The 21,298-nt window shown below is 37.5% G+C and overlaps 2 protein-coding genes across 2 annotated transcripts in view; one reads left to right on the top strand and one right to left on the bottom strand.

Annotated features, from left to right (window-relative positions):
* CCDC146 (coiled-coil domain containing 146) overlaps positions 1–21,298 on the bottom strand; it is a 108,129-nt gene that overhangs the window by 46,955 nt on the left and 39,876 nt on the right. The gene's annotated exons all lie outside the window — the stretch shown is intronic.
* FGL2 (fibrinogen like 2) overlaps positions 1–21,298 on the top strand; it is a 60,553-nt gene that overhangs the window by 33,917 nt on the left and 5,338 nt on the right. The window contains exon 2 of the mRNA XM_026504203.4: positions 20,184–21,073. Within this exon, the coding sequence (XP_026359988.1) occupies positions 20,458–21,073 (616 nt within the window). The 5' untranslated portion in view covers positions 20,184–20,457. The remainder of the gene's footprint in view (positions 1–20,183; positions 21,074–21,298) is intronic.

The following is a 21,298-nucleotide window of genomic DNA, read 5'->3' as shown; positions in this document are numbered from 1 at the left end:
AGTAGAAAATGAGTACAGTTCCCAACCATACCATGCCTCGCATGTTCTATTCCCCAATCTTCAATTTCTTCTCTCACTTGTCCACTTGGAGAACTCTTATTCTCCCTTCAAAACATCTCAGTGGTCAACTGAGACACCTCCAGGCAGAATCACTTTTTTTTTTGTATTTTTAGATGCATCTATTATTGTATACTACTACCAAAATATGTTTAAACATGTTTTTCCCACTAGGTTGTATATTCTTTGATGATGGAAACCCTACATTACCTACCTTTGAGCCCCAGCACATGGCTTGGTATCTTGTAAGGGTTCAGTAATGTTCACTAAACTGTTCCTTATCTAAGCTTATCTTAAAACGAATGATGCAGTTGGAAGTACTCTTGTTCATTCACTTACTTGTCAGAGAGGGTAGGTATAAAAGAGGAATAAGGCATGGTAACTTGGCCTGAACATTGACTCGAAAGAGGAGAATGGCTGTACAAAATTGGCTGCCTTCCCCATAGCTTCTCTTTTCATTTCTGTGTGGTTGGCAAGGTGCACAGGATGAGCAAAGAGGTCTGGGACTGTTCCCCCGCAGCTGTCTTTTCCCTCCTCTGGTGGCCCACCCCAGGAATGCGAGGGGGAGGCTCCAAGTGTCAAACAGGACCTCCCACGAGTTAAGGTATCAAGTGCAGTGGACATTGTGGATGAGTAATGTGATTGCTTAACTATATGTAAGACTTCAAAGTTAAGTTATAATAATTTTAAGATAACATGTGCAGCCAAATAAATAAAAAGCATGCCTTTGCATGTACATGCTACAGGATGGCATTCCTTTAAAACACTCACATTTGTCCCAGAAGCTGTAATTGCTTGGAACTTTATCAGTCATTTATCCCTTGTTTAAAATATTCCCCCTTTTCTTCCAAAGATCATGAGGAGAAATGGTAGCAGAATGGAGTGGCGGTAAGCCTGGGAGGCAGGAAATGAGCCACATTGAAACCCAGATGCCTCTTCAAGAGCTTCAAAGGGTGAACCAATGACGAAGAGCAAAGAACTTAACTGGGCCAAGACATGAGGGGCAGTCACATAAGGGTCAGAACATAATCAGAGTCAGGAAACAGAGCCTAGTTAAAACCAGTGAATGACCAATGTCGCAAAATAGGAACCAGAAGAGTAGGGGTCGGCGGCAGGGATGGCATGGGACCCAGAAAGGATTGTGTTGCCAGTGGACTCTGACCAGTCAGCTTTCAGTCCTTCACACGCACAGTCCCACCTCTAGCCCACCTATAAAGATCTTGAGCAGCCTTAGGCAGTGAGAATGCTGAAAAGCTGGGGTCCTGAAAGGCCAGGATATATCTCATGTAAGGACTGTAAATGTATGAAGGTCATGTCCACAGCTGGTCAGTTGTTCATGTCACTTTGTAGTTCACAGACGAAAGCCCCTACTCTGACCCTGTCCTAAGGGGGCTGGATCCCTGGGCCTGGCTGCTCTCTGTGCGTATCCACCATCAGGCCTCCTCTGGTGTGCCCACAGCAGCGCCCCTCCCAGCTGGCTGCCAGCCGGGGTCCCCCAGCTCCAGGCCAGGAGTTGGTGGGTAAAGGATATAACCTCTCCCCACAACAAAGAAACTTGGGACTTCCGGTGTCCACCTTCCTGGTTTGAAGATGCTTCTGCCCACAGTGCTCTTGTCAGTATTCACAGCAGCGTCCTCCACTTCCCCTTCTAGGAGGCAGATTGTGAGGGACAATAAAGTCTTTCACTGCTGATTGCAGAAGTGTTCTTTAAAAAAGAACAAAAACTCAAAGCTGCAGCTTGAATTTCCCCATTGATACCATAAAATGGAAACTTGGGAGCAGAATATGGGGCTGTTTGAGTTCCACTCTTGTTTTTTTCTTTCTTTCTTTTTTTTTTCAACAAGAACATTTTTTACTTGATGCATACTTCAGAATACATGATTCTAAAAGATATATATATATATATATATTTATATATATATATATATATATCTTTTAGAATATATATATATATATATAGAATATATATATATATATAAAACATTTCATCCAAGAAAAATAGAATTACACATTTTCCTCCAGTACACATAGAAGAATCCCCTGGTTAAATCACATAAAAAGAGACAACAAATATTACAAATTTGAGAAGACTGAAATCATACCAAGCATATTTTCCAACCACAATGGTACAAAACTAAAGATTACCAATAAAACAAAGCTGGAAAATCTACAAGGTACATATTAAATATTTAATATGTAAATATTAAACAACACACTACTAAAAGCAAAGGGCCAAATAAGAAATCGAACAGCAAATCAAAACATGTCTCAAAACAAAAGAGAAAGAAAACACAATATTCCAAAACTATGGAATGCAGCAAAAGCAGATGTTAGAGTGAAATTTATGCTATAAATATTTGTATTAAGTAAGAGTTCAAATAAACATTATACCACAAGGAACTAGAAAAAGAAGAAACTTAGCTGAAATTTAGTAGAGGAAGGAAATTACGAAGAAAAATCAGAAATAAATAGAGAGCAGAATAAACAGTAACATAACATTGAAAGTAATGACCAGTTTTTCCAAAACAATAAACAAAATTGGCAATGCTTTAACTACGTTAACTAGGAAAAAAAGAAGAATCAAACACCAAAAGGAGCGATGAAAGAGATAACAGTACAATAGATACCACAGAAATACATAGTGTGATAACAGATCACTATAAACAATTCTATACTAACAAATCAGATAACTTAGGAAAAAAACCCGGATAATTTCTTTTTTAAGATTTTATTTCTTTGAGAGAAAGAGAGAGAGAGGGCAGGAGCAGGGGAGAAGGGCAGAGGGAATGGGAGAAGCAGGTTCCCCGCTGAGCAGGGAGCCCGACACAGGACCAGATCCCGGGACCCTGGGATCATGACCTGAGCAGACACCAAACTGACTGAGCCACCCAGGCGCCCCCAGATAATTTGTGAAAACACACAAGTTACCAAGATTGAATCATGAATCTTGAATCCAAGAAATAGGACATCTTCTTAGACCAATAATAAGAATGAAAGTTGAAGTAGGACTCAAAAATCTCTAAGCACAGAGAAGCCCAAGACCACATGGTTTCATTGGTGAATTCTACCAAACATTTAAAAAAAAATGATTAATGACAATCTTAATCAAAATCTTAACAAACAGGGGAATAGAGGGAACGCATTCAAAATCGTTCTGTGAGGCCAGTATTACCCTGATATCAAAGCAGGATAAAAATAATACAAGAACAAAAGAGTCTAGTTTGTCTGAAATAAGTATTGCTACTCTGGCTTTCTTTTGACATCCATTTGCATTATTAATGTCTCTCCACCTCCTCACTTTCAATCTGCAGGTGTCTTTTGGCCTAAAATGAGTCTCTTGTAGGTGAGTTCCACTCCTGTTAACTCACTGATAAGGGGCTTTAAATCCTGGCAGCATATTTGGACGAGCCATTTCATTTTTGTTAAATTTATTCCGAGTATTTTATCCTTTTTGATTCTATTATAAATGGAGTTGTTCTCAGAATTGCATTTTTAGATTGTTTATTGCTAGTGTGCAGAAGCCATTCAACGTTGTTCACTAAAATTATTAACCGTGAAGATAGAGGCCAATCATCATCACTCTGTCTTTTTATATGTTCTACAGATGTTTAAGTTAGGCAGAATATCTTTGACCCTCTTGTTCACTTGATGAATCCCGAGCATCTAGACTAAACTGACACTGAAGTACACACAAATATTTAATGAATCAGGCCACGATATCTCACACATTCTTAAAGTACATATCTTGTCAGTATTGAAGTCTGGCTCACATGTCTGTCTACCAGATGAAAAGCTCTCCGGAGGCAGGGATCATTCTCGAGCCCCAAGAACCTTGCGTAGTACATGGCACATGGCAGGTGCTCAGCACATGCCTAAAGAACCTAAAAGTATCTAGCAGAGTGGGGGTGTGACATGAAGGATCGAACATCTCACAAAAGGAAATTTCAACATACGGCTTTTCCTCTCTATATACACGTGTGAATTGGACCAAGTGGTCATCAAGGACATCACCAAAAGAAAATAAAGAGGTCAGTCTAGAAGGAACACCGGCAGCCTGAAGGGTGTTTGTGTGTATGCACCTGTGTACGCATGTGTGTAAAGGTAGGATGACATGAACTTGATACTGACTGTGCGAGATTTATGGATTGCTTGACTACATGTGGAATATTCGTTGCTTATACAGTTGGGAATGGAATATTAAGTGCCTTTCAATAGAAAATTTGTTCATACATTTTCTCCTGATACCTTGCCACCCAGGGGAAGTCCTCACCTCAACACGATCTATCTCTGAGGAGGCATTACTCAGCCCAGAGTTAATATGAATAACGTCAGTAGATTGATGGGTTAAATTTAAGTACCAGAGAGATTCAAATCCATAAATAAAGCAGAAAATCCAATATCCGAATATTTGAATCCAAACAAAAACTCTTTAAAGGGCAAGATAATAGAATTTTTTATAACCAAATAAGTATCATAAAGTGTTACATTTAAACTACAGTTAGATCCTAATAATCTTCTTAGTTTATGTACTAATAGAAACCATTTAGTCACCTTATAAATTTCTTAAAATACTGCAATTGAATAGTAACAGATGGATAGCTATTACCCATGGCAATTATATAATAAATTATCTTGGAATTTCCTCAGAAAAGGGTGGAATATTCAGAAATTAACACAGTTTCCCAAGAAATCTGGTTTCTATGGTATTTGGATACAGTTTGTTAGCTTGTCTTAGTTTTGGAGAAAGGAAAGAAAACCATATAATACCACCAAGTATAATTTTAACTTTCTTCTCTTGATACCAACTTTGATACCAAGCAAAGTAAAAAGAAATGAAAAATAAGTTAAAAAATAGATTGTAGCAAACATTTCATCAAACACAGCTGTTTCTAGTTCACTAAGTCAACTATTACAAAATATTTTAATGTGCCTTCTGGCAAACACAAATAGCTTCATTTCATGGAAATGCCACATTTCCAGTTATTCCTGATAGCTTATAACAGTTTAAGGATATGCAACCATTTCTACAAATATCTCTTCTTATTTCTCTTCTTTTCCTTTCTTTTCTTTTTTCTTTCCTTTCCTTTTCTTTCCCTTCCTTTCCTTTTTTTCTCTTTTCTTTTCTTTTCATTCTCTCTTTCTTTCTTTTTTTTTTTTTTTTAAAGATTTTATTTATTTATCTGACAGAGATAGAGACAGCCAGCAAGAGAGAGAACACAAGCAGGGGGAGCAGGAGAGGAAGAAGCAGGCTCATAGTGGAGGAGCCTGATGTGGGGCTCGATCCCGTAACGCCGGGATCACGCCCTGAGCCGAAGGCAGACGCTTAACCGCTGTGCCACCCAGGCGCCCCTCTCTCTTTCTTTCTATCTTTTTTCATTTCTACAGATTTCTCTATCAGGAAAAGAAGGTAAGACACTACCTAATCTTTAAACACACGTAAGATAGACCTTAATCCGTGTCATAAGAGCATATTTCACAACCACAAACTAGTAGCCAATAGTATAAATACACTCTGCAGTTGCTTTTGGTATGCACAATTTAAAAATAAAATGAGAAAATTACCTGGCAACATTTAAAAATTGGTAGATTTTACATAAGAATGGAATTTTCAGCTTCTCTTTAAAAATTTCTAGATTTGATGACACTGGATTCATATTCCAACATTTCAACAATCAATGGCATTTAGCAGAGGCTGACTTTCAGAGATACTTAAAGGGGCTGACCCTTTTAAAAGGAGCACAGTCTGCCTCTCCCATTCCATGTATGGCTCATGTACTAACACCTAGGCTGTTTCACTTATTTATGTTACTTTTGTGGATCTTGTAGGCATTTGAGATTGGGACTCTGTACATATCTTATGTTATATGTATATGATATATATACCTAAAGGTAGAAAATAATTAAGAGAATGGCTCCATTTATAAAGCTCTTGCACAAATGTTTTTGGAGGATCATATTTCTTGGGGTTGTATCTGTCTCTTTTGCCTATCTCTGTACCTACCAGAGCACAAGGGTGTATGACTGCATCATCTGAGGTTAAGAACTTAACAGTTAGGGACACCTGGGTGGCTCAGTTGGTTAAGCATCTCCCTTCAACTTAGGTCATGATCTCAGAGTCTTGGGATCAAGCCCCACATCAGGCTCCCTGCTTAGTAGGGAGTCTGCTTCTCCCTCTGCTCCTCCCCCCTGCTCATGCGCATACTCTCTCTCTCTCTCTCAAATAAATAGAATCTTTTAAAAAAAGAACTTAACAGTTTAAAATTTGTGATTTTCTTACTGTTTTTCCATTTTTATTCCCTGATAATTTTATCAAATAAATACAAATCTGATAGTTTTTAGACTAATTGACATATTTAAAAATTATTTAAACTTAAATATTTTATTATTTGGATGCTGAAATGAATTTTCATTTCAATAAAACACCATGGAACAAAAAATAAGCTAAAAAGATTATGAAGACACTGAAAAATTGTCAGTCAGCTAAATTTTGTCGGGTCTGAAAAACAGGAAACATTCAGTTAACATAAAGGACTTCAAAAAAAAAATCTACAAACATTATCCTTGCAGTTAACTATCCCCTTTTTCTGTACTTTATGAGATTTGATACACACATGCACACACACACACACACACACACACACACAAAACCCAAAAAACCCTGTAATTTGTAAGGGAAGTACAGATAAATTCTTAACAACTTACTCCAGTAGTTATCATTTTAGTAGAAGTTTGGGCCAAATAGGAAGTGAGCATCCAGTAATGTAGTCCAATGAGATAATTATTTCCAGGCAAGTCAGGCATGCTAGGGATTCCAAGACGGGAGTTAAAGGGACAAAAATAATTTATTTAGAAGTAGCATAATTGGGGCACCTGGGTCGCTCAGTGGGTTAGGTATCCGACTCATGGTTTTTGGCTCAGGTCATGATCTCGGGGTCATGGGATCGAGTCCCAAGTCAGGCTCCACACTAGCAGGGGGTCTGCTTGAGATTCTCGCTCTCCCACTGCCCCCTCCCTGCTTGCACACTTTCTCTCAATAAATAAATAAAATCTTAAAAAAAAAAGAAATAGCATAATTTATTGCGGTAAGGTGGGAGACAGCAAATTCTTTTAAGGTAGGGACTCCCATCACTAGAGCCCAAGTTCTGCCCCATGTGGAACTCACAAAGGCTTGAGTAAGTTGAAAGAAAGAGTACATGTGACTGCTTAGCAATAGCAGTCTTTCAATAAATATTTACTAAATAAATGAGTAATTCCTGAAATGAATTTATTCAATAAATATTTACCAAATGAATGAACACACAAAGGAGTACAAATTAATCACACTTCTTTTATCTCTTATTGAAAGTAATGCTTAACATTTATTTATTTATTGAGAGATTGCTATGTGTTGTGTTTTGTGTATATTATATCTCATTTAGTCCTCACAATCATGCTATAAATAAGCGTTACAATCCAAAATTTTCAAAAATAAAACTTAAAAAAATAAAAGTTTTATGTTAACAACAGTAACAACAGCAACAAAACTCAAGATGGTTGAGAAACTTGAATAAGGTTATAAAGCTGGTGAGAGGTTCTTTGCAGGGATTTGGCCTTACTTATTTTTGTGAATTAAAGAAACTCAGAAATGAGTAGCATAGTCTTGCTGATAGCATGGAGACAGTGTGAAACATTTAGAGAATTTAGGGTAATACAGGTTGGCAAACATGAAAGACCATGCAGGGGTAGATGATATCCATGAAAGGATACTATATAAATTGATGCCGTGAGGAAGGATGGGGGAAGAAGACCTACTAGTTCATTTTTTTTTTTTTAAAGATTTTATTTATTTATTTGACAGAGAGACAGCCAGCGAGAGAGGGAACACAAGCAGGGGGAGTGGGAGAGGAAGAAGTAGGCTCATAGCGGAGGAGCCTGACGTGGGGCTCGATCCCATAATGCCGGGATCACGCCCTGAGCCGAAGGCAGACGCTTAACCGCTGTGCCACCCAGGCGCCCCCTACTAGTTCATTTTGGTCTCACTTGCCGTATAAAACCAAGAGACAGTAGTCAAAATTAATTATAAGAAAGAGGGCGGTGGTATTATATAATGGTATGAATATACAGAAAACCGTTATAACAAAATCACAAATCTTCCTAAATTCCAGAAGACAGATACATATAAATATAAAGGTGGGATAAACCTTGAAATAGAATTATCCTGTAGGAAGAGGGAGGGAACAGGGGTGGAGGGGCTGGGGATAGAAGTTAGAATTCTTTGAATATACTTTGTTTTGGAGATGTTATGTAGAACAGTACCTTAATTATAAAATTAAATTTAAAAGCATTTTTAAAAATTGAAAACAAGATAAATCAATTGAACATAACTATGTATCAAGTTGGTGCATAACTATACAATAATAAAATTGTATAGGACAATTAGAGAATTATGAACACTGACTGGATATCTGATGATATTAAGGAATTTTTGTTAATTGCAGAGTATGAAAACGGCATTGTGGCTACATTTTAAGGGAGTTCTGGCCTTTTAGAGATACATATGGAAATATTTATAAACAAAATCCTTTGATAATTTAGGGATTTGCTTCACAATAATCTGGAGTTTGGTAGTGTAGGAAGTGAGTGGGGGATGAATCAAGATTGTCCATAATTTGAAGCTGGGTTATGGGCACTCAGGGGTTCATTGTACGATTTTCTTTTGTATAGATTTGAAAATTTTGATTATAAGGTTATACATTTCTTGATAACCAGAAGTATCAGAGTTAAGATATCCAAGTGAATGTTGACCTAAAATACTTCAAAGGCTATCGATTTAATCCAATAATGTTATGTTGTATCTATATATAATGATATAGTATAATAATCAATACTATAATATACTTAATCATCAAAATAGCCAACTTTACTTTTAAACAAAATCCCTATCAATTTCCTACCTTAATCACTGAACTTAGCTCTAAGAGAACCTTTGGGTCTCCTCAAAACCCAAATCTATCCTCAGAGAATGAATATTTGCCAGCCATTGAGGTGATGAAAAGAGCATGCCAAAGCATTAGAATAGACTATATCGACTAGTTTAATAAGAAATCGTAAAGGAACAAAATTTACATTTTGATAATTTGAATGTGGATCTGAATTACTCGTTAAACTTAGAGACTACACCATATTCCACGGAAGACAAGAGAGTGTTAGCAATAATTAGTATTCTATCACAGATTTTTACGGAGGGTATCCATATCCTGAGCATTGAAAAATAGATGGGCATCATTATCAGTGCACTGCAAACTATCCTTTATTTATAAATGTGTCATTGTAGAGATGAATAGAATGTTACACACAAAGAAACTTGTGGGGAAATGTGAACAATCTAAACTATAGTATTTAGGTAAGGCTTCAGTTTAATAGTTAATATACACATAATAATATATGCCAGAAAAAATATAGTAGGAGCCTTGAAAATGTTATCTCATTTAATTCTTCTAATAATCCTATGAAATAGGTATGTCACAGAGAGTCTATGCTCTAAGGAGAGAAACGAGGATTCAAACTTGCATAAGCACATAATAGAAAAATACATGCAAAAATATGAATGGTTCTCGCAAATATAACATATTGGGAAGAAGTCAAACACAAAAATACATTTTGTATGATTCTATTTACATCAAGTTTAAAATATAGGTAAAACAGAAAGTATGGTGTTTAGGGATTCATGCTTAAGCAGTAAAACTATGAACAATTAAAAAAGGATTATAAAAACCAGAACAGTAGCAGCTACAGGTTGAGTGGCAGGGTATAAAGGGACTTTCTGGGAACTGGCAATATTTTATTTTTTGACTTGGGTAGTGGTTGAGTATTTGACTTGAATCATACTTTATATTCTAGACACGTTATGTGTATTACACTTCAAAATTTTTAAGATTAAAAACTATGTAGAAGATGGTCTATTTTTTTTAAATAAAATTACACATTAAGAGAAATGACTTGAAATTTTCCAAAATGTTAATAAAAGTGTCATCACACTTAACAAAAAAACCTAAACAACCCAATTCAAAAATGAACAAAGGATCTGAATAGCCATTTCTCCAAAGAAGAATATAAATGGCCAATAAGCACATTAAAACATGCTCAACATCACTAATCATTAAGGGAAATGCAAATCTAAATCACAATGAGATACCACTTCACACTCATTAGGATGGGTATTATTGAGCAGATATTTGTACACCCGTTTTCATAGCAGCATTATTCATTAAAGCCAAAGGTGGAAACAACTCAAATGTTCATCAACAGAGGAGCAGATAAGCAAATTGTGGCATATACATACAATGGAATATCATTCAGCCTTAAAAAGAAATGGTATTCTTTCCGATACATGCTACAACATGAACGGACCTCATAGACATTATGCTAAATGAAATAATCCAGATACAAACATACAGATATTATATGATTCTGCTTACGTGAGGTACCTAGAATAGTTATATCTGTAGAGACAGAAAGTAGAACAGTGATTTCCAGAAGTGGGATAGCAGGGAATGGGGATTTATTGTTTAATGGGTACAGAATTTCAGTAGGGAGTGATGGAAAAGTTTTGGAGATAGATGGTGGTGATGGCTGTACAACATTATGTGAATGGACTTAATGCCACCGAATGTACACTTAAAATGGCTAACATGGCCAATTTAATGTTATGGATATTTTACCATGATAATAAAAAAGGATTAGTTTTCATATGCATTTCTGTATGTCTAATCTTTTTTACAATGAGCAAGTATTTCATTTATAATCAGAAAAAAAAAGTTTTCACAAAAGGGATTTAAAAGAATTGGTCACATGCCATCTAGAATGCAGCTCTGGGGCACAAGATGTCTCTTAAAAAATAATTATTTTAAGAATTTATACTCCAGGGGCACCTGGGTGGCTCAGTCGTTAAGCGTCTGCCTTCGGCTCAGGGAGTGATCCTGGCGTTCTGGGATCGAGCCCCACATCGGGCTCCTCCGCTGGGAGCCTACTTCTTCCTCTCCCACTCCCCCTGCTTGTGTTCCCTCTCTCGCTGGCTGGCTCTCTCTCTCTCAAATAAAAAAAATAAATAAAAAAATAATTTATACTCTAAGCCAGACAACACAAACAATCATAGACAGAAAGACAAGTGGGAAAAAATTATGGATACAGATTAGTATATATTGGAGAAAGTGAATTATTTTCATGTAAACAAGGCATGTGAACATAGTACGTTTGGGAACTCCCAATTATTTTGAAAGACCTGAAGGAACTACTGCTTTCTAAATCCCCAGAACCATTGTATTAGGAAAGTTTTAATATGGGTAAACTATATTTCGGTGGCATTTTTCTATAGTCTGGCAACAAATTAAGAGTACCATATAGATCAATCCAGAATTAGCTAGAAAAGCTAGTCTGGAAATTGGAAGACCTGAGCAGCCTTGGTCAGGGTTGCATAGATCATTTACCTTCTCCTAGGCCTGTTCACTCATCTGTAAAATGAATGGGTTGGTCTTGATAACATGAAACATCATTTCCTGAGGTTTTGTGGCACCGCGCAAAGCTTGCAATAGCTGTTTAATTATTAAAGTTCCTTTAGTAAACTCTAAACACTATACAAAATATTTTATTTTTTTAAGATTTTATTTATTTGAGAGAGAGGGTGAAGAGAGAGAGCATGAGTAGGGGCAGAGGGAGAGGAAGAGTCCCCTGCTGAGCAAGGAGCCCAATGTGGGGCTCAATCCCCAGACCCTGGAATCATGACCTGAGCCAAAGACGCTTAACCAACTGAGCCACCCAGGTGCCCTGTTCTAAATATTGCATATCAATGACTGGAATATATGTGTAGTATGTTCACCTTCACCTGACATTGTTATTTTGCTATTTGCTGTAGTAGTGGTGTTTCAGAACATGAAAACTCGAGGAATTACAAGGAATTGAGTTGTTAGGAAAGCGAATAGTTCCACCACAAAACTCCTTTAAACATTTGGAAATCGGATATGCTGGCTAAAAGTTCACACTGTTCATAAAGTTAAGCTGTTTGGAACTCGTATGTCCTAAAAGTTTATTTAACTTTGCTGATGGGCAATATAATATGATCTGAAGCAACTATGAACACAACTAAGGCCACTGTCAAAATGATGGAGAAGGCATTTATCTTTGATGCCCTGATGCTCTGATTCCAATCTTATCCTATAACTTTGTTCTCTCAGTATCCAGTCCAGGAAAAAAAAATCCTATAAAATTAGCTTTACATATGGTTTTAATATCTTCGTTAAACAAAAGATCATGCTATATCTCCTACCATGATTCAATTTTGCTCTCTTTTTCCCCCTCTAGTCTTTTCTCTTTGTTTCTTTGTCTTGTCTTTAAGCTACCAACCTCCATCTCTCAAGGCTCCACTTTGTTCCACTATATTTCTGTCTCTATGTTTGGGTGGGAATTAGAGGGGAAAATTATAGAAGATGGGCACATAATAAGCAGCAGATGTTAGCTATTTGTAGAGCAACTTAAACTTGGTCTAGATTCTCCAAGTCAGGCCAGACTCCCCTTCTGGTGCCTGCCTTAGAAAGGAGAAAAGTAAAATCCCCCAATCCATATGCTGCTTCTCCCTCCTTACCCCCACTGCTTCACACTAAAGAAGCAAAGATATAAAATGGAGGGGAAAAATAGGAAAGGAGCAAATGTAAAAAGCAGAAGATCTTAATATATTTACTCTTTCGTTTTTGTATTTTCAATACCATAGCTATGTCTTTATCCCGTGCATTCTGCAGAATTTATAATTTAGTGAACTGATAAACCCTATACTCATTAAGTAAGTTTTAGACCTAGGGAAGCTACATATGCCATTTGTATGGGATAAGGTTTTCTTTTTAAAATCCCCTTTGTTCTAAACACTTTTTCTGCTATATAAATGAAGATCATGGCATGGTGGTCATTAGGGAAATGGGTTAAGAAGCAAAGAAATAAGCCTGATAAAGGAGGGAAACGGGAAGTTCTCTTCTCTACCCAGACAGCATATATTCCAAGGTAGTAGTGATTATTTACAGACACTATACAACCTTTGTGGTCTAACTTGGAAAAAATGGCTTGAAAAGTGACCATTTCAGGAGTAGCAAAAGGAGAGGCCAATGCCATGGCATAGTGGGAGGGAATTGAGGGGTTCAGAAAAGGCCTTGGTGTGCCCGAAGGCTAGACATATCACTCTGCCCAAGGCTGGCTCTGGCTTGAAGCATGTACCTCTACAACTTAAAGCTCCACCAAGTGAGGAAAGTGTCTGTTTTTTCACCCTTGTTATCCCCAGGGCCAGTACAGAGCATGGTTCAATAAATGCAAAAGAAGTATTCATTGACCAGATGAATACATAAAACAAAGTAGATCTTTATAATTTTCCATTGGAATTAATGATTTAATTAAAGGATAGTCTTTTTTTTTTTTTACATTTTGATGCTTTGCTTTGCTATTATACGGCTTCTAATGAATAACATTTAGAATCATAAACCGTTACAGCTGAAAGGAGCCTTAGTGATGTATAACTTGACTTTCTCCTATTACAGATATGGAAATTAAAGCTGACTTAAGTGGCAAGAAAGTGGAGGTTTTCTCACTAAGAACATGAGTTCCAAGACTACCATCCTAAGGCTCTTTTCACTGTATCATGTCATGCTGTTTTTGAGGTGATCACAGTAATGAATGAAGATTTAGTTTGAATATGTAATTACATGTCACTGAGGAGACTCTTGTGTCTGTTTTGTCTTCTTTTTGTGCCGCAGCAATTGTTGCAGCTGAACTTTGTATCAGTTATCAAGGCACATGCCAAATCATTGGTACATGCAAACATAATCAAAATAACTTTGTATTAAATACACAAGCAGAGGAAAGCTGTGATAAATAAAAATGGGTACTTAAAAATAAACAAAATAAGGAGCAAGCAGTTTGACATCTGTTGATAATGATCACAAAGTAGTTTCTTCTACCCTGAAAGATTTTCACTGAAAAGAACAGGAAATGACTCAAATCATAGATATTATCAAACTAGAAGCAGAAAAAGAAATAAACTAAATAAGATAATGCCGTACCTCGGAACGTGACACTGTAAATGCTTAAAAAGATTTCCTAAGAACCTGGAAGACCTAGCAGTGTGTTTCAACGTTTACTATTTACAACATTTAATCCGTTTCATAAATTTTCTTTACTTACCAGCGCAGTGGAAATCACCTTAAGTTAACCTTTATTGAGAGTTCAGACTTGAGTCTTTTAAAAACGAGTCTCAGAGTAAAGACAGGCATTTAAAAGACATGCATTCAGTATGAGATTATCCAAGTAGCATGGAATTAGTTTAATATTTTCATTTTTCCATAATAACTGAATTCTTTAAGATGCACACTATTCTGATGAATGAACTGAAATATTTAAATAAATCCGTCAGCTAAATTGTATGACTTAATTTATATTTACATACATCATAACATATATGACATATACATTATATAGCATACAATGTATATTCATGTAATATGTTATACATAATATAAATTTATATTCATATATTATTTTAAAATGCCAAATAAATCAATACCTCAAGGAAAGCAAGTGCCAAAACAGGTAATACCAAATTAACCATCTCAGCTTACGATGAATGAATGAACAGACATTTCCAAGAATTTAAAGCTATGGATTTTGTGATGACATACCTTCAGTCCTCATTATTCATGGATTGTGTGTTTGCAAATTCATCTACTCATTAAAATTTGTAACCCCAAGATAACACTCACAGGCTCTGGGGATCATTTGTAAACATCCCTAGAATGGTGAACATTTTGAGTTGCCCAGCTCAAAGAGGGCAACACTCTGCTGTCTTGTTTCAGCTCTCATACTGTAAACAAGTACCCTTTCTGTGGTTTAAGGGTCACGTTTTCCACAATTTTGTGCTTTTTGTTTGTGATTTCACTGTTGAAAAGGGCCTCTGAGCTTAGTGCTGAAGGGCTGCTTAGTGTTCCTACATAGAAGAAAGTTGTGATGCACCTTATGGAGAAAATACTTGTGTTAGAAAAGATCCCTTCAGGTGTGAATTGTAGTTCTGTTGGTTATGAGTTCCATGTGAATGAGTCAACAATATAAAATAAGAGGTTTTTAAACAGAAACACATTTAAAACAAGGTTATGTATTGATCGGTTGACAAAAATATTATGACCAGAGGCTCACAGAAACCTAACCCAGTATGTCCCTTGGGAGCAATGGTTCCATATTTGCTAATTCAGGGTTTGCAGTGATTTGATAGGAAATAACTACCAGAAACAATGAGGCACAAAGAGAAGGCGCAGAATGCCATGATCTGAGACAAAAAAAGAAAGAAAGGCACAATTTGATTTTCATGATTTCTTTACTATGTTTTTATTTTTTGTTTTGTTTCAGGAATATAAAAGGAAATAAGATCAATTTTCGATAAAGAAATAAAAATAAATACATTTTGTTTCTCCAACATTGGTCATTTGAAGTTTTCTAAGTCTCTGGAAATCAGATGATAGCAAAATTAGATGTCATGCCCATGGATCTCTTGGATGATCCCGGGCTTGGTGTGGGATACATGGTAAAAAGAGATTCTGTTGATAGGTAATGACTGATAGACGTCTCAAGACTCCCATGGGACATTCCAGTTTCATAAAATTTTAGCTGAGGAGCCCTGAGTACCCCACTGAAGGTCTGGGCCATTTGCATGTCAGATAATTATATATTCTGTAGTCTAATAAAGAGTGGACCCTTGGATGTTTCTTTTTTGAACCACAACCCTTAAGGATTCGCATAATGGATCTTTCATAGTAGGTCCATGCTAGAGAGATTTCTAGTCTGCCTCTACGCTAGTGAGATACTTGCAAGACAAACTGAAGAAACCATCAACTATTATTCTAGTTTTAACCAAAATCAGGCAATTCTTGATCTCTCTATGGGTTGCTGAAATCAGGGTATCAGTTTAAGTTCTTTCTGTGAAATTATAATGAACAAGGACAAAGACCCCTAAGGAATATTAAAATAAACATTATTTACTGTTGACATTTCAAATCAAGTAGTTTAAAACGTGAATGTTTTAAATTCTTTATTATCCTAAAAGGACATAGTCCCTAAAGTATAATCAAATGCTCTTGAATTTAATAAATCAGAAACTAAAATATGTTAATACATGTAATATCAGTGAAAACATCTCAATGCTATAAATAATGATTGTCATATTAACTTCCTTTGGTACAAATAGAGACATAAAGTGTTTCCTTTAAAAAAAAAAACTGCATTAGAGGAAATGGAAATTTATTTTTGAAGTCTGACCCAAATACAGTAAATGCAGATCCTCCCTTGAATATACTTTGAATAAGAAAACAATAAAGAAGTATGAATATGTTGTGAATATAGACTGATGCAATTAATTTTCATATGTGGCTTATAGAAATTCCGCCATATGTTGGTGCTAAATAATTTGTTTAGATCCAAAAAACCAATTTGTAAATGGGCATAACGTGTCAGTTCTGGGTTGAAGGCAGATGTGGGCAAGAAGGGAAGATTCTGACACTGCCATGAAGACTCAGAGGATGATACTCAAGTCAGGGCAGACTGGGCATGAGAAAATCCAGAAAGAGTTTCCAGCAAAAGGGAGGAGGCAAAAGGTGAAGGTCAGATGATGGGAATTCCATAGGTGCTGAGGACAAAAAGTCAGCTCTTCAAATTTTTGATTATCTGATAACTGCCTGCTTGAAACTTTCTCTCCTAGTCTTCACGACACTGCACTCTTCTGGTTTTTGTCCTCTTTCTTTGACCATCCCCTTGGTTCCTGTGGTTTCAAGTTGATATCCACATGTATTCCGTGATGATTTCATAGCTAAATGTCTAACTGTTTGGTAGATATTTCTATTTAATGGTTTGTCAATGTATTCAGAATAGAACTGATACTTCCACACTCTCCCCAACCTACTGCTCTCGTTGCCACATTACTTAACTTCAACCAGGGTCATATTTCACAGTTCTCCATTTCCCTCCATTTCTGATCAGTGATCAGATCTCATGGCTTCTATCACTCCTTAGTAATAACGTCTGCAATCCCTTTACCACCCTTCCTGCCGTCACACTAATACCTCTCACCTAGGACTCCCATTTCCTATTGGTATCTAGTAGAAGATCCATTCCTAAAAATGGTCCTGGGGTTGGCGGGGGAAGGTTCCTATTGTTAACTAACATTTGAAAAATGCAGCATACATCACTTCCCTCTTGGCCAGCCATATGCTATTTCTCAGATCCGCTAGTCCTGAAACTCTATTCATCAGCATCTAGTTACTCATGTTCCAGGAAACACACTGGAAAACAAAAACTTGGACTATTTAAATGACCTCTAAATGGCTCTCCTTGCCTAATCTTTCCCTTTCCAGTGCATCAAGTATTTCATTGATAGATAAATTTCTCCAAGGTGCTTAAATGATTATATTATTCCCTTGCTCAGAAATCTTCAGTGGCTCCCCATTGATCTAAGCAGTGATTAAGCACCAGGTTCTCGCAACATGGTACCAGTATACCTCTCCAGTATTATCTTTCCCCCTACGTGGCAGTGTGGCATGGGAGAAAAGACATGAACTTTGGAGTCAGATCCAGGTTCAAATTCCAACTCTGTGTCTTAAAAACTATAAAACAGGCAAGTATTTAAGGCCTTGAGCCCTTTCTTTGTTCATCTGCAAATGCACATAACTGTAGAGATGGAAGGATATAGTGACATAGTATTGGTGAAAGCTTCTCCAATAATTGTAGCACACACTCTCTGGCCCCGTGGGTTGTAAACTCATTAGTCAGGTTGAACCTCTTTCATGTTGTAGTCACTTAGTGTCTGCCTGCAGTAAGTGACCAGTGATTTTTTGAATTGAGAACCCAGAGGATCACCTGCCAGTGTCACTGAGAACTGATGAAAGCAGTTCTCTACCTTTATTTGGGGAATTTTTTATGGGTCCTTAAGGGGCAGAAGCCAGTTCCCACAGCGCATCCAAGCTTTTTAGGTGGAACCTTGTCACTGACGCTTGGCTAGGTGGGGCTGCAGGAGCCAAGAAGCAGCAGCAGTGCTTGGAAAAGCAAATCCTTGATTCAGAAAGATGAAACAAAAGCCTACGGCAAGAGTCAGAAAGCTGCACTTTTCTTAGGTTCAGGAACTTTTAAAAGTGCTTATGATTTACTTCAAAGTCCAATGTGAAGAAAATCCAAGGTCCTCAGCAGCGCTGCCTGAGAAGGAAAAAGGGATTTTTGTTTGATTTGTTCGCTAGTGTAGCTTGAGTAGTGTCTAGCATGTAAAGGATGCTCAGTAATATATGATGGATGGAGGGATGGTGGATGGATGAATAAATGAATGAATGAGGCCATGGCATGCATTTTATATATGATATAGCATAGTGCTGAATATATATAGAAGGTCCTTCATTAATAATTAACTGGCTAAATATATAGATTATACCCTAGCCAGTTAAAGGCATTTAGTAATGTACCTTAAACTAAATATTATTCCTATATATTTCTACTTTATAAAATATTTTTATGTATTATCTATACTATCATCATTCTCTTTCTTTTAAAATGATCTGTTCATTCACCTATTTCTCCCCTCACAACAGGAGAGTGTCACAATTTAAGAGCAAGTGAGGAGAGAAAATGAAATTAAGAGATTAATTAGATATTTTTAATCAGAAAGTTTAAAGATTTTTGTCTAAATTGGTTTGACTGCACTGAATGGAGTGAGGAGAAAACAAACTTCATTTTTTAAAAAGTTGGAAGAATATGGAGGAAAATGAGGCATAAGGTATGCAGACCGTGTTTGATAAATTTGTTTGGAAAGAATGTTACACTTATACACCACATTTGGTAACACACTTCATTCAAAGTTTTTATAATTATCATTCTCATATGTGGGAAGAATAGCCAGATACCTCTTTCACAGCTGTAGGAACCCAGGCTCAGTGAAGGTAATGATCTACACCTCCAGTAAGAGGTGGATCCAGGGGTGGAATCCAGTTCTTCCAAGTATTCAGGAGTAAATACAGTTGCCAAAGTGTAAAGCGACCCGACACATTTAGAAAACATGAAGAGTTAGGGTGAGTAGGGTACCTGGCTGGAATGAAGAGGATATATAAAAAAGTCACAGGACATCAAGTCAGAGAAATAAATAGGAGATCGATTATAGAGTACCTTGAGTAATACAATCAAGAATTTGGATTGTTATCCATATCAATTATTTTGAAATGATTTTTAAAGCCAAAAAAATCATTTTTAAAATAAAAACCTGAGATGCCAAGATGCAAAACAAATTAAAAGTAGGTTGTTTCTCCATTTGAAGTTCTTCCCCCTTCCTGCCCCTCAGCTTCTGAGGAGAAAAGGTTGAAAACTGTGAAAAAAAGGTTTAAACCAAGAAAAGTTTGAAAAGGCAAGCGTGCAGACACGTGTTTGGGCAAGGCAGTGACAGAGCAAGAGGCACAGAGAGGAGGTGGAGGGACCCACTGTGGGAGGCAGCGCCGACACAGGGTTGCCAGTGGGAAGGGAAGGCAAAGATGCTGGGGACAGGAGGAGAATCAGAGCAGAGCCCAGAAGAGTTCAAAGACTCACTGGTGGGCAACTGCAGAACGTGACCATACAATCACAAAAATGGTGAAGGCGAAGGAGAAGGCTGCTAGTTTTGATGGAAGGCAATGATGTACTTTTAAATGTGTTTTTGTCATACAGACGTTTCCACTACGCTGTGCTAGGGCCAGAGGAATGGAAAGCCACCCCTTTCTCTCTACCAGTTTTCTTCCCTTTTTCAAATAGATGAAACAGAAGTGTATGGCATGAGTCAGAAAGCTGCACTTCTTGGCGTATTTCTAAAAAATTTCAAGGGCTTAAGGTTTCACCTGAAAGTCCAACATGAAAAATATACAGGCTCCTCGATGACCCCATTCTAAAAAGGAAAAAAAAAAAACCCACAGCATTTCCATTCTTGTAAACTTTCTGTTCTTCTGTCTGGATAGCTAGCACGTTCATTTTTATCTTCAAAAGCTAGTTTTTCCCGGTGGCATTAGGTACAGTTTATTTCAAGGATAATTACTGTGAAATTCAAGATTTTTTTTCTTGTGCTTTAGAAACTAAATGATAAAAGTGAAAGGTGAGGAATACGTGCATCCAATCAGCTACAGTAATTCTGATGCGTATTATTCTGAGAATCAATAACAGGTCTTGGCAAGCTGCGTGCAAAGAGGACAGTCCCCTCTTCCTCTGTGTTTCTGAAACCGGTGATGCAAGCGCTCCCGCCCTTCTCTGAGAACACAGAACGCCTGACTCAGGCAGGCAGCTTTAAAACGGCGGCGGCAGCGGCCCGCACGCGTCCCTGCTGGGGTGAGCGCCTCCGCTGCAGACATGAAGCCAGCCAGCTTCTGCTGGCTGAGCTCGGCAGTCCTTGCTGCTTACGGCGTGTTGGTTGTGGCAAACAATGAAACGGAGGAAATCAAAGACGAAACGGCCCGGGATGCCTGCCCGCTGAGACTGGAAAGCAGAGGGAAATGCGAGGAAGGAGGCGAATGCCCCTACCAGGTGAGCCTGCCTCCGTTGACGATTCAGCTCCCCAGGCAGTTGGGCAGGATTGAGGAGGTGTTCAAGGAAGTGCAGAACCTCAAGGAAATGGTAAATAGCCTGAAGAAATCTTGCCAGGACTGCAAATTGCAGGCTGATGACAGCCGGGACCCGGGCAGAAATGGACAGCTGTCACCTAGCCCAGGATCCCTGGGAGAAGCCGATGACAACAGAGTTCGAGAGTTAGAGAGTGAGGTGAACAAGCTGTCCTCTGACCTGAAGAATGCAAAGGAGGAGATCGACCTGCTTCAGGGTCGCCTGGAGAAGCTCAATCTTGTAAATATGAACAACATAGAAAATTATGTTGATAGCAAAGTGGCAAATCTAACTTCGGTTGTCAATAGTTTGGATGGCAAGTGTTCGTCTAAGTGTCCCATTCAAGAACAAATACAGTCACGCCCAGGTACGTACAATGTTTTCTTATCAGTTGTTCATGAATATTATACAGCTAGACAGTATCTGTAAACATTAACCTGAGCAAATAAGTTAAATGCATGACGTAAAGTAAGCCTTTTAGTCATCAAGGTAGTGCAGGAAAAACTAGTATCTTTGCAAATGTGACCACAGAAACGATATAAGAATTATAAAAATCATAATTAGTTCTATATCTTGTGAAAGCACTTCCGAT

The sequence above is a fragment of the Ursus arctos genome, unplaced genomic scaffold (genome assembly GCF_023065955.2).
Source record: "Ursus arctos isolate Adak ecotype North America unplaced genomic scaffold, UrsArc2.0 scaffold_3, whole genome shotgun sequence".
Taxonomy (NCBI): domain Eukaryota; kingdom Metazoa; phylum Chordata; class Mammalia; order Carnivora; family Ursidae; genus Ursus; species Ursus arctos.
The sequence above is the reverse complement of the archived record's forward strand: the minus strand, read 5'-3'. Positions and strand labels throughout refer to the sequence as shown.